Source organism: Balaenoptera physalus, assembly GCF_965194825.1.
Source record: "Balaenoptera physalus genome assembly, chromosome: 1".
Lineage (NCBI taxonomy): Eukaryota > Metazoa > Chordata > Mammalia > Artiodactyla > Balaenopteridae > Balaenoptera > Balaenoptera physalus.
The window spans coordinates 88519504-88533250 of record NC_138882.1 but is presented as its reverse complement, the minus strand read 5'-3'; the positions used below and the strand labels follow the sequence as shown (position 1 = coordinate 88533250).

The 13747-nt window shown below is 48.5% G+C and overlaps 1 protein-coding gene across 2 annotated transcripts in view; it reads right to left on the bottom strand.

Annotated features, from left to right (window-relative positions):
* Positions 1-5674: 5674 nt before the first annotated feature.
* The window catches only part of LOC309667275 (myomegalin), a 38167-nt gene continuing 30094 nt past the window's right edge, over positions 5675-13747 (bottom strand). For both annotated transcript variants that reach the window (XM_082475634.1, XM_082475635.1), the window contains exons 5-7: positions 11267-11500; positions 9894-10025; positions 5675-8638 (exon numbers count right to left, since the gene is read on the bottom strand). In XM_082475634.1, the coding sequence (XP_082331760.1) occupies positions 8547-8638; positions 9894-10025; positions 11267-11500 (458 nt within the window). In that variant the 3' untranslated portion in view covers positions 5675-8546. The remainder of the gene's footprint in view (positions 8639-9893; positions 10026-11266; positions 11501-13747) is intronic.

The following is a 13747-nucleotide window of genomic DNA, read 5'->3' as shown; positions in this document are numbered from 1 at the left end:
AGGTGGGGTAAGCAAGTGAGCTTCACAGGGATAAACTTCTTGTTTTCAGAGACAAAATACGTGTCAGCGTGTAGAGGAGATTTAGGCGCCACATGAGAAGGTGAGGGGATTTCCGAATGTAAAGATAACCTTAAGTTGGCTTTGTCCTGTGCCCTTCTTGGTCTGTCTGTGGCCTTGTCTTAAAGTGACACAGAGCAGACAAAGGAGGGATGGTTTCTAGTGCTGAGTAGGCTTTCAGGCAATAAGGGGACTCCTCCTATATTTCGGGGGGATAAAAATACAGTTGCAAGCGCTACCTCCATCCATCCCACTCGCCCCGTTTTTTGGTTTTTAAACGTGAATATTAGTTTCCGAAAAAGATCCATTTGTTTCCGCCTGGTTTCGAACCAGGGACCTTTCGCGTGTTAGGCGAACGTAATAACCACTACGCTACGGAAACAGCTCCCTTTCGCTCTCTTAAAGACACATCCAAGAAGTGTATCTCTTGCCACGACTGGGCACAAATATTTTCGAAAGGAAAGGACCCTGGGAGCACAGGCAAGCCCTCAGGTAAGGAGGCTGCAGCTCCCGAGAGACCCTGGCTTAGGGTTCCTCGCCTCCCCCGAAGCGAGCTCCCTGGGGCCCCCCCAGCTTGACTTCCCGATCCCGCATCCAACACACAGCTATGCACCGAGTGCAGGGGTCGCCCCCGCTGAATCTCCAGCTCCCGGAAGCCGCAGGAGCCGGGGGTTAGGTGAGCCTGAGCCCCATGCGACCTCGCATCTCAGCAGCGTGGACACCGCCCCTCCAAGGCTGCGGACCCGCGCCTCGGTGGCCCTTTTCACGGCGCAGGCGGTCAGTGCTCTGGGCTCTCGGAAATGATCGATGCTTCGAATTCACCCAGGAACCATAGGACCCGCCCTTCCCTCCCTCCACCCCTCCCTCCCTCCCCTCTCTCCCATTCCTCCCCTCCTTCCCCTCTGCTCTGTTGCGCCTGGCCTTCGCGCTCCTTCCTCGCAAGCCCTTTCGTAGCAGCCCTTCTCCGGCGTCTCCCGGCAAAGGGGCTTCCTCAGGTTCCTGCCGCTGTGGCTTATTCTAGTCGTCTAGTTGAAGTCCAGTACTTTAATCACACTTTCACGTTTAGCAGGAACCGTAGCAAAGGCTGACATCTCAGGTCATTTGGCTGTTGGAAAAACATCGAATATCAAGGCAGGCCGAGCCGCGCTTCCCGGCCTGTATTGACTTCGTTTGAAGACCAGGCCCAGCAGAAAGCCGCAGGCGCGGTCCACGCCGATCTCACGGTTGTTCATTCCTCGCTCATCGTACTTGACATTCTTCTTGAGGAACAGTTTTGTTTTACCTTTTACAATGTCTGAAACGTCTTTTATTTGCCTTTTATAATTTTCCACTTCAACAGGTCATGGAGAGCGAATTTTAACCTAGGAAGACAAAGAGGTTTTCCCAGAAAGCCGGTGTCTGGCGGGGGTTTCGTGTTCGCCTCACAGCACACGGCCAGTAGGCAGATGACTTTCTTTTTGCTGAAAGACTTTAATATAATGTTGTCTGTCTGTGTGTCTGTGTCTCCCTGTCTGGTTTCCTTTAAAAGTAAAGCTTTACAAGTTTGAGGAAGCATGTGCCATTTTTCCCAGCGGTTGCTTTTCTTCTTTCTTAGTGTGGCGGTCACCGCGTTTCCTTCACACGTGAGGTTCAAGTGCTCCGACCCCGAGGAAGGCGCGGGCAGCTTGCGCACTGACCCCCAAGCCGCGGGGCTCTGCCTTGTTCCGCGTCGATTCCAAGTGCCGTCGAGGGTGCGACCGGACTGCAGCATCCTCGCCAGCGCTGGAGGGCTGAGTCCCCAAAGAGGCGGACTTAAAAATAGCTTTAGATCAGGACATTTCATGAGATTTCCCCCCTTTTCCCTCCCCTCCAGGTTCCAGTTTTCACCTCCCACGCGGAGCCAGAGGAACGGATTCGCCGTCTTTCGGTCGCGTCCGGCGCGCTGCTGTCCCACGTGGACAGGACGAGAGGGCGGTCGTCCTTTCCCCGACAGGGGCGGAGGGACAGCGGGCCCCCGAGGGACCACAAACACACACCCGCGCAGCTGGGGCCCGCAAACCCGATCAGGCGGCCCCTGGAGCCTCGCTGCAGCCGCAAGGGAAGGCGCGGGGCTCCAGAGCCGTGAGAGGAGCGCGCTGAGGGCACCCGGCCCCGCCCCTGGCCTCGAAGACGGGCCCGGAAGAGGGACGCAGCCCAGGAAAAAGCGCAAGAGTCGCCCAACGCCCCCATCCGAGGTTCAGGGTGAGGGAGCCGAGCGTTACACTGATTTCCCCGCCTTTATCAGGAGAGTCGTTTGCCCAAGTCCAGAGTCGCGAAAAGGAGGGACTGTGTAGGCCGAAGTCCACCTGACCGAGAAGCAAACACGAAGTCCTAACTAATTGCATGTGGGGTCTGAGGAAAACGCTGCGTCACAGACAGCTCTTGGTCGGAGCCTTAGGACCTGGAGTTGGCGTCATCTAAGGCGGAAGAACGGCAGGCGCCGCAGGTAGTGAGGGGAAGACCCGGAATCCAGGTCCGGGCGCGCAGCCTTGCTTGAAAGCGTTTTCCGTCCAGCCGTCCCCCATCCTGCATCCGCCGGGTGTCTTTTCTGGTGTTGGGAATCCCGGGGTCTCACCCCGCGCGCCTCCCCTCCTGTCTCTACAGCCCCTGCCCCGGCGGCTGCTCTCCACACGCGGTCGCCTGGCAAAGGCGCGGCTCCAGGGCAGTTCGGAGGTGCGGCCCAGATGGGGCAACTCGCTCGGGACTTGCGGCCCCGGCGGGCCTCGCGGGCGCGTCCACTGTCCCGCAGAGTGCTCGACCTTTCGTGTGGGGCTCCTCTTTTGGAGAAAGCAGGGAGGGAACGTTCTTCGGGTACAGTTCCTTGGAGGGAGGTGCGGCACTCGGAACGGGAGGGCGGGAGATAGCAGACACTCATTGTAGGCTTCCTATCATCACTTACAAGGAGTTTGTGCTCAGGTGCCTGGTGGTCTAGTGGCTAGGATTCAGCGCTTTCACCTTCGCGGTCCAGGTTCGATTCCCGCTTAGGGAGGCTCGTTTTTGAGGCGACACACGCAGCCACCTTTACTTCTTCCGCAGAAGTGTGCTGTGCCCCAATGTCCAGATGCAGTAAAGTCTCTGTACAGAATCCTTAGGCCATTGAGGTCGGTCCCCATGGCCCAAGGCATCTCCCACGCTGGGAGAGGGGAGATGTGATGAGCAGCCTGGGCACTCCCTCGCCTCCACTCCTCCGGTCATCTCAGATACCTACAGCCTCACTTTCAGTGTCCATCTAGAGAGAACTTGGGACTTGAGTACCAATTACTCCTTTAAAAAACAAACAAAAAAAACCTACTTTGAAACCTCCGAAAATTTGCAAGAATAGTAACAGCATATGTTCTTCCCCTAAATGCACCATTTAACATTCCCTCATATTTGCATTCTAACTCTCTCTCCATGTGCATGATTTGTTACACCATTTGAGAGTAACTTGCAGACATCTCAACTCAAGATCACTGTTTGGGCCACTGTTGCTCCCTTCCTTCGTCTCCCTCAAAACCAGCTTCTGTGGTACCTGTCCTCCAAGGCCAAGGGAAGATTTTGTCCTGGCAAGGAGGCCCCTCTTGACCCGTTCTCTGCAGGCCATAAGAAGCTTCAGGTGGAAATTTATTTGGCTCTCCCTGACAGTGCAGGCCAGAATGGCGTTGAGCTTTTAGGAACACAACTAGGCTGTAATCCGCCCCCAGAACCCGCTGCCCTGCAGACTCTGCTTGGTTGCCTTGGTGGGCAGTGGGGTCTTGGGTCAGCCTGAGCGCTAGAACCGCCTACCTTGGGAGAGACCCTTCAGGGAAGTGCAGTTGCCCCCTTGGCTTTTGCCTGGCTTTCTGTGCCCTGCCAGGATATCATTTTACTCATTTTTTTGTTTATAACATTTTTTATGCATACAGTATTATATTTCAACTTCTGTATACACTACAGTGTGCTCACCATCAAAGATTTACTTTCCATCTCTTGCCGTACAGTTGACTCCCTTTATTCACTTCTCCCTCCCCCCTCCACTCTTCCCCTCTGGTAACCATTGCCCTGTTTTTGTACCTATGTGTTTGTTTTTGTATGGTTCAGCTTGTTCATTTATTTTAAAATTAAAAGAAAATATTCCACATGTGGTGAAATCACATGGTATTTGTCTTTCTTCGAATGACTTATTTCACTTAGCATAATACCCTCAAGTCTATACATGTTGTAGCAAATGGCAAGATTTCACCTTTTTTTTTAAGGCTGAGAAATTACATGGCTGCCAAACCTCTAAGCATTCCCGTGATTTATCAGTATGAAATACCTTCATTTCTTTCTGATTTAATGGTTTTTCTGCTCTCTGAATGTCCTATGCTCATGGGTATGTGCCAGGTGACTATAAGCTAATAAAGGTGATCAACACAGCACCTTCTATGTTTATGGGCTTAATAAATAAACTACTAATTATAACAGTGCACAGACTCCCCTGTGGCTGTGAGGCAGGGTGAGGAAAGGGAAGCAATATCAAGACAGTTATGTCTGGAACAAAGCAGAGTTCAAAGTGCCCACAGCACATAGCCATAGAAGGGGCTGGCAGGATGACAGCTATGCTATTCCAGATTCTCCAAAAAGCAAATGCTGAGCAGGATTAAATATACAAGGACTATATTAGGGAAAATACCTATGTGAAAGGAAATAGGAAGGTACTTAGGAAGGATGGGAGACACCTTAGAACATGAAGCAAATCTGACTCTGAATAAGGAAGACAGGGAGAGAAAGTATCCAAGACTGCCTGCCATGAAGTCTAAATTCATCAAAGTTATTGTGGAGTCACTGAGCCAAAGTCAGCCAACAGAGAGTCCTATGTCTCCCAGGAATGGGTCTGCCTTTGCATCCTCACTGCACTCAGCTACTGGCAGGGAGCAGCCCCTGGGAGATGTGGCCTCAGAGATAGATTTTAAAGCATAGCTGGGTCCTTCAGTCAATTAAGATCTGTGTATTATGAAGGTCTATGAGGCAAATTATCATGGCCATCATAGCAGCCAAACCCAGAATAGATGTAAGACTACACAAAAGTACTAGTGATTGGCAAGTATGGGGAACAGAAATAAGTACAGTGGTAGAACTGTCACCTCTCCTTCCACTTCTGTGAAAGCTACTGTCACTCACCTTTTGTTTTACCTTCAGTTTGAGCTATAAGTGGCAATAAGGAATAAGTGGACCCAAGAACCACAGGTGTGATTACTTCTGTGTCCTGGGCTGATTTCATGAGACAAGTCATCCTGTTGACAGCATCTTGATTAAAACTATTCTTTTTCTAGTAAGTACGGCATTATTTCTTGCTCAAGCCAGCATGGAATGTAAGCATGTACAAGAGTGACTGAGACAGAGGGCTGGCTCTTATTGTGGAAGGCAAGGAGAGCAGGAAGAATGGATACAGGGAAGACATAACTAAACACTACTATATATATATATATATATATATATATATATTTGGCTGTGTTGTGTCTTCGTTGCTGTGCGCGGGCTTTCTCTAGCTGCAGTGAGTGGGGGCTACTCTTCGTTGCGGTGCACGGGCTTCTCGTTGTAGCTTCTCTTGCTGTGGAGCATGGGCTCTAGGTGCGCAGGCTTCAGGAGTTGTGGCTCACGGGCTCAGTAGTTGTGGCTCGCAGGCTCTAGAGCTCAGGCTCAGTAGTTGTGGCGCATGGGCTTAGTTGCTCCGCAGCATGTGGGATCTTCCCGGGCCAGGGCCACTGCGCCACCAGGGAAGCCCACTATATTTTTTTTAAAAAGAAACTTGGGAATTCCCTGGTGGTCCAGTGGTTAGGACTCTGTGCTTTCACTGCTGAAGGCCTGGGTTCGACCCCTGGTTGGGGAACAAAGATCCCACAAGCTGCGTGGCACAGGTCCCCCCCCATCCCCACCCCTATCCCCCCAAAAAACTAAATATGTAAGGAGATTGGGTTGCTGAGGGCAGTATCCACATTTCTTTTGAAGACAGGGGAGATTAGATTGAGAAAGAATACTGAAAGAATAAGAGAAGGGCTAAGAATGCCCTCCTGAGAAAGCAAAGAAGATTGAGCCCAGAGGGATGTGATAGTGCAAAAAAATGGACGCACACCACATGGAATAAAAATTCATGTGAAAGCACTTTGTACATTTCAGTGTACCCCAAAACAGGATAGATCTTATATATAATGAATATGCATTGCCATTAATTCAGTGATTCTTATGTTGCTTGGCATTGTCTCACTATCTCACTCACTTAATGCTTCCAGCAACCACATGAGGTAGATTTTGTTATTATGGTGTTAGAAATGAGGAATTTGGGACTGGCTTAAATACCTGAGAGCCTACATTGTTTGCCTAAAGCAAAAACCAAAAAAGTAGTGGCAAACCAGAACCTCCTGCAGATAGTGGGGACAAGCAGCTGTAATTAATACAGTAGAGGCTCATGACACCTTATTTGAATCTTTGGGGCCAGATGTTTTTAAGATGTCGGAATTTGTTATTCTTTTAGGAAAATAATATAAAGCACAGCCTTTATATTGCACAACCCCTCCAGTGAGTACTGGGATTGTATCCCACAATCAAATACATGTATTGGATTCTAAAATTGTAGGCATCACTTGTCTTGCCCTAGTCACTTCCAGCTCATGAAATGAGGGCCACTTCATTTGGAGTCTTCATCTGGAAGGACATTCATCCTGGAAATACAAGTTCTCCTGTTGCTTCTCCTTCCAGTTCTATGAAAGCTACTATCACTCCACCTTCTTTTGCTCTACCTTCCATTTGAGCCCTTGAAGCTGGGACAGAGAGGATAGCAGAGCCTCCTCAGGAATTCCATCTCCTTGGAGTGTTCTGGTGAGCCCAGGTTGGGAAGGGGTAAAGGAGGGGGAATTCGGGTTCTCATCACTGCAAAGCAGTCAGCTGGAAGGTGAGCCCAGTCACACCCACACTGATATTGAGATCTAAAGCAAAGGTGGAGGGAAGCAGCACTATTGGTACCTGAGGTGAGCTAGGGCCATATAATGGCCCCTGGGGTGACCTGCACTTATCTGGGTTCAGTGAAATAAGAGTGGCATCTAAATTCAGGGAAACTGAGCTTAGTACTGAGGCATCAGGGGATGTGCCAGGTTTATTTGTGGGAGGTTGACGGGGGTTGAAGAGAGCTATTGAGATGGTGTGAGTGCCTTTGTGATAACCTACCGAGAAAGGTAGCATCCAGTAAAGACAAGCACATAAAAACTATGCAATAGAACTAATTAAAAGACCAAGCCATGAATATCGATTAAAGAATCATAGAACCCTACAGTTGGATTGTGCCTTAGGCATCTAGCAAGCTCTCCTTTCAAGGATTCACTCTCAGACATTCTTCATGAGGAAACATCTACTTTGGTTTTGAATACTTCCAAGGACAGAGAGCTCTCTCCACTATGAGGCATGCTACTTCTGTCATTGGACAGTTCTAGTTGGGAGAAATGGCTCTCATCATCAAGTCCACCTTGGCCTTCACGTCACTTTCACCTACTGGTGTTCATTCTGCCCTCTAACTCCATAGTCTAATTTCATTTCCACATGGCAGCTGTTCCAATATTTGATGATATACTGTATTCAGAATCTTTTCTTCTCATGTACCTTTTTTCATGAAATACTCTGTCATCCTCTGAAAACCAGCAAAACTATGTCTCTTAGTTGGCAACTAGAAGTTCTCTTAAAACCGAGTTATGCCATGGCCAATATAGAGCACATGGGCCTAAATTTTATCCTTGACTCAGCTCTCTGGGCATTCTTCTGACCTGGTAAGTTATTAATATGGCTTAACTTGCTCTTGGTGAACCCATTCTTCTTATCAGTGCCCATCTTTTCTATGTGCTTACATGTCATCTAATTAATACCAATCCATTTTTAGTTTGAAAAAGATCAAAATAAAATTTACTCTTCTATATATATTGAAATATATTATTTCTACCATTCTGAAAATTGGACAACTGCTATTTTCCAGACTTGAGGCAACTCTGATCTTCATGACTTTGAGAAGCAGCTTCTGTCATTCTGTTGAATGGAGTGCACCCGGGTCTGGTAAATGGTCTTCATTATAAACGTTCAGATTTTATCCTACTATATTTTCACATGATAGTTTCTCTGTTCTTTCCAAGCATGTAATGGGGGGGTCAAGGAGTCCCACGGCCCCACTCTTAATAGCTCCAACCTTTTCCCAGCATTGGCCTTTCTGGTCTAGTTCTCTGAAATAGAGATAGGTAATAGAGAAAATGTATTTTTTCCTTTAACCTTTGCTACGAATTTCAGGCCATTCTGGGTTTTATTCTTTCCTGCCCAAATTTTACTTTTTATAGACACTCAATAAATACGTGTAAACAATTTTTAAATAATAATTTATTAACTTGATCCATTCATTTAAAGGTAATGTCTGATGCCTCCAAGTTTACACCCACGAATGCTGTTGGATAGGGCTGGAAAATCTGGAGAACATATCTCTAGACCCTCCTGTTGTCATGTCACAAGATGTCCTTACCAGAGCCAGAATAGTGACTCTCAGTGTATGAATGAGGGGTTGCGAGGGAGACATCTGGAGCTGGCTGTGCAGTGCCTGGGGAGGGAGAGACAGAGCTGCAATGAAGTCTGGAGGGACTTAGGGAACTCTCTTCACTGACTGCTCCAAACAGAAACTGACATTCTTTTCCCTCCTTATTCACACTCAGCTGGAAATGGGAAAGGGAGAGAAAGAGACACCAAGCTGGTGTTCAGTTCACAGCCAGCGACCCTCTGGTTATCTGCAAAGATGGGAGAAGGGACTTATACATGAAATGTGAATTTCTCAGTGCTATTCACACCTAGAGCTTGTGAGTCTAGGGACTTGTAGGTGGGATCTCACAAGAAGTAGCCTTATCTAGATTGGGCTGTGTGGGTCTGGGCAATTTTTGTACTCTCCACCCTCTTCTCTTTGATTCTGCAGCAGAGTATTGCTGTGGAAAGGAGGAATATGGAAGTGCCCTGAAAACTCCAGCTGGCTTCCCTGAAGGCCCTTTTCTTGTTGTAGAGCTGAGGCATGGACTCTGGGTTCTAACCATGGAAGCCAAAGGTGGATACTGTCTCAGGGAATAAAAACAACCCAGTCAAGTCACACATTTGGGTAACAGATTCTTTCAAGGATATAGTTCCTTGCATTCACCAAAGTTTCAGCCCTAGCCAAACAGAAGACCTGGGAGCCTCATGCACTGGGACAATAGTATGATGTGGCTGGGTCCATGACGGGCCACACACTCATGTCAATGGCTGCAGTTGTAGAACAGGGTCTTTCCCCCTAATTGGCTGCTGCTGTGATGTTGTAGGGGCTCTGGTCACCATTTTTATGATCATGACAAGGGAGAAGGAATGTGGAAGTACTGGTCTTCCAGCGAGAACATCTGGGTGGAAAGTGTGGAAATATGGGCCACTTGCATGGGGCGGGGGAGTGGCAGGTGCTATCCAGGGCATGTGGTAGTAACATGAAGGTGGGATGTGGTCCTCCCTCTGCTGAAGTGGGCACCATGGAAGCCTTGGCTCTACCATTTGACAGTCAGGCCACAAGCCCAGGGGCAGCACCAGGTAGTATAGGGAGTCACAAGAAGGGGCATCACATCAGACAGCCCTGAGGATGAAAACTAGCCCTGCCTGGGGCAAGCCACTTGGGGTCAGTATTTATAAAGTAGGGACAATAGTGCCTGTCCTGCTTCCCTCTCTGGGCTGACTGTGAGGAAGAGTGGAGTACTGCACACCAATGTGTTTTATAACTGCAAACCTATATGCTCTCTTGAAACTCCCTAGATGTGGACAGAACCAGGAGGTTTTGGTGCCTTTCTTACTTTTTCCTTGGTGAGCATTGCTGAGCACATATTCCAGCCTCTCCTGCAGGCGGTCATTGATGAATATGGATTCCTCCAGGCGCTGGCGCAGGTTCCGGATCTCAACAAGATTCTTTTCCAGCAGGTCGGCCCCTGTTGCATACCACCAAGACATGGGAAAGGTAGGAAATGGGGAAGGCTGTCACGCATGGGCAGGTGGGGGGTTCTGCCCAGGGTCTCCCTGCAAGATCCCTGCCCATATCTATACTTCCGTCAACTTCCTCCTCACACCTGGGCACCCAGGAAACACCAGGCAACTTCGTTTAAAGAGCTCCTGGGCTCTCAATCACAAGATAGCCCTCTGTTAGAACTCCACAAGGCCTCCTCCCAGATAGAAGCTGAGTACACCTGAGGGAGATGGACACTGGGCTGGCGAACAACGGTGAGAAGCCGCTAAAGTCCTCTAGGTAGGACTGGCCTGACGATGAGAAAGTGTGTCTACTTCCTTAGGCAGCAATCCAGAGGGCCTCCCTCTCTACCTCAGGCCTCTCTTACCCTATGATCCATGACTGAACAACCTTTAACATCCACTCACTGATAGAAAGACTAAGGTAAGTGGAGATGAAATTAGATCAGGCTGTGAATAATGAGTGACACTGAGTGTTTTCCTTTGGTGAGAAGTGACAAGGAAGAGCCTGGGGAGGTATCAGGGCCTGAAGGAGGAGTAAGAGAAAGGAACACCTTCAAGGAGAGAAAAAGATGTACAAAGGAAAGGGTAGAAAGACCAAAATTAGCTTCATCCACCAGAACATCTTGCTTAGGGCCAGGTTTTTCTCTGAGAATTTCAAATGTTGTATTGTTACACTGTCTGCATCCCAGAAACTGAGCTGCTTCAAGGCATTCCTCTACACAGCTGCACCCCTAGCCACTGGGTGCCAGGATGCCTGGCTCCAAACCCAATGGCAAAGTTTGAGAGGCAGGACTGGCTTATAGTTGTATACAAAGTGTGTGTGTGTGTGTGTGTGTGTGTGTATAGAAATAGTCTCCCATCCTGTAATAGCCCTTGACCTAAGGAAGACCTACCTTCCCCATGGAAGGGAACACACAAACGTGAGGCAACTCATCCTCCCTACAGAGTGCCTCAGAGTGCCTTCCTTTATTGTCCTGCCCAGAGTGAGTCCCTAGGTAGGGGAAATGGGAGAGGCATGTAGAAAGGACCAACACTGAGCTGGGACTTCATTCTCTGGCTGACCCACGGGATGTTGCCTTTCATCTTCTCACCCATTTCTGTGAGCCAGGGTCTAACAGAGGAACAAAAAAACATATGGCCAGGAAAGGAACGTATCATTCCTGTCAATGGGCTCTATTTTACCAACTGCTCCTTTGTATTTTACCAGAGGGCTTGGAGTTGGGCTGGTATAAAGAGGAGAAGGAGGATAGGTTCCCAGATGCATTCATCTTCTGAGGCCTCATCTCGTCCCATGTGCCACTGCTGCCATGAAGCCCAGGGTCTGGTGTCCCACTCAGCTGTGTGGTGCCACTCAAAGGATAGAAGGGCTGAGCAGACATGGCTTCTGAATGGTTGCTGGGCAATGAACCTGAATCAGCAGGAGTGGCTGGGCTGACATCTGTCCAGAAAGGAATATGAGTGAGAAACAAACTGAGAAGTCAGAAATGAAGTGTTTTAAAAATAATTATACTGGGTTGAATAGTATCCTCCAAAAATTCATGTCTACCTGGAACCTCAGACTGTGACCTTTATGGATATAATTAGTTAAGATGAGATGATACTGGATTAGGGTGGACCCTGAATCCAACATGACTGATACACAGGGGAGAAGACCACATGACAGTGGAGGCAGAAATGGGAGTGATGCATCTTCAAGGCAAAGGATGCTTCCTGCAACCACCAGAAGTCAGGGAGAGGCAAGGAAAAGGGAGCATGGCCTGTTGATGCCTTGATTTCAGACTCCTAGCCTCCAGAACTGTGAGAGAACAAACTGCTGTTGTTTTCAACATCCAGTTTGTGATATTTTGTTACAGCAGCCTTAGAAAACTAATGCAGTAATTCGTGGAATGAAGACTAAGGTGGATATCAGTGACCTCCAGCCTAGTGCTGAATATCAGCTAAAAACTCATTTCTCAAGGACCATAAACTTCACCCCAAGGTTACTGGCATTCCTGGCCTATGATATCAAGAAGTAGTTGTTAGATGTAGTGTCTGAGGGTCACAGTGCACACACAGGAAAAGTACAGGGGCCCCTCTCCTAGCTCCCTCTATGATCCCCCAAAATGCTGGAATGTTCCCAGGGAGGTACTTCAGAAATGTCTCCTCCAATAGCAGGACTCATTGCCAATCGTATAAGTCATGAGACTAAGGAGATGAAGCAATTTGCTGGTCTGTGAACAGGTGATCCACTCAGCCAACAGTCTATGCTCTTGCCAGCAACAGAGCAGCTAGTCCTTCCTGAGGTTGTTCTGTACTGGGGTTGTTGGAAGAGGATGAAGAAGGGAAAATGGTCTCTACTTCTGGCGGATGCGCAGAAAACCTAGACAGGGTGGCTCACTCCTGGTGGCTCCCGCTCCTCCTGCCTCAGCTTACTCTGGACGCCTTCTGAGGCTGAGGGAGTGTCTGAGGAAAGCAAGTGGTGAGTTGCATCCCACCCAGAATGGCTCATGAGACTGTAAAAATAATTCTTAAATATAGCTGATTGTCTGGCTCCTGTCCAAAGAATGACTGGGGTATTTCTGCATGGGGGATTGTAGAACCAAACAATATACGGTAACTTACGGCTCAACGATGCTATGAGAACATCATCCTGTCCTTTGCTGGCTCCCTTTAGAAAAAAACCTGGCTAGGTGGCAGGGCCATAATTCAGAGAAAAGTTCAAGAGTCGCCGCTTTCAAGGATTATTATCAAGGTCCACAGAGTAGTCGGGTTTCTCCTCTAAGCAGGGAGGAGTGAGGTCCTATTTCCCTCAACCAAGCCAAGTTCCTCTAGGGAACTGCCTACTTAAGTCAGTATCCTTCCCCAGTTTACATAATACCAGATGTAATTAACATCACAGTGAAATAAAGAGTAAAGCCTTCAGTTCAAAGCCTCACTTAAAGTAGGAACTCAATCAAAATGTGATTCCCAACCCCTTTCAAAGCCCCTTTATCCCCTCCCCAGAAAATCAGCTTACTCTCAGCTAAGAGCGTAGGAGGGTTCAAGTCTGTCAGTTAACAGTGATCAGCGTTTTCCTGTCCCATTCTCCCCTGGCCACACAACACAGGGAACGTGCCCTACACGGCATGTGGAAAGCAGCAGAGAAGAGCCTCCTGTGAGAGGAATTCAGCCTCACGGTGAAGCTGCCACATCTGCCACACACCATTTGTTAACTACCCTAGAAATTTTGACCCCAAAAGCAAAGAAGGAGTAGTGATAAGCCATTGCCCCTCTGAGAAAATAATGACTTCAGATGGGAAAAAGAAGGGCTTCAGTCTCCCTCAGAAAAGACAGGAATAACAGAAAATAAGGCTGATACTTTCTGAGAGTGCCACTCCAGCGGCCACATTTTAATGTGGCCATTCTTACAAGTAGTGGCAGGAATTGCAGGTAAGGAGAAGGTGTACTTGGCCTTTCTCCTGCTGTCCCTCAGGGCAGTGCTGAGGTGGAACCAAGTGCCTATGGGCAACTGAGTCCAAGGATGCACTCAAAACTCCCATTGGCCCTTGGATGATGTCACATACATATCAAGGGCAGCCCGTTCATTTATAAATTCATGGGTGGAAGTGCAATGTGTCTAGGGTCTTGTCTCCTTTGCAGAGGCTAGGCCTTAGTGTGGGGCATAGGGGCAGAAAGAGTGGAATGGGGAAAACCCTCACTCCAGAAG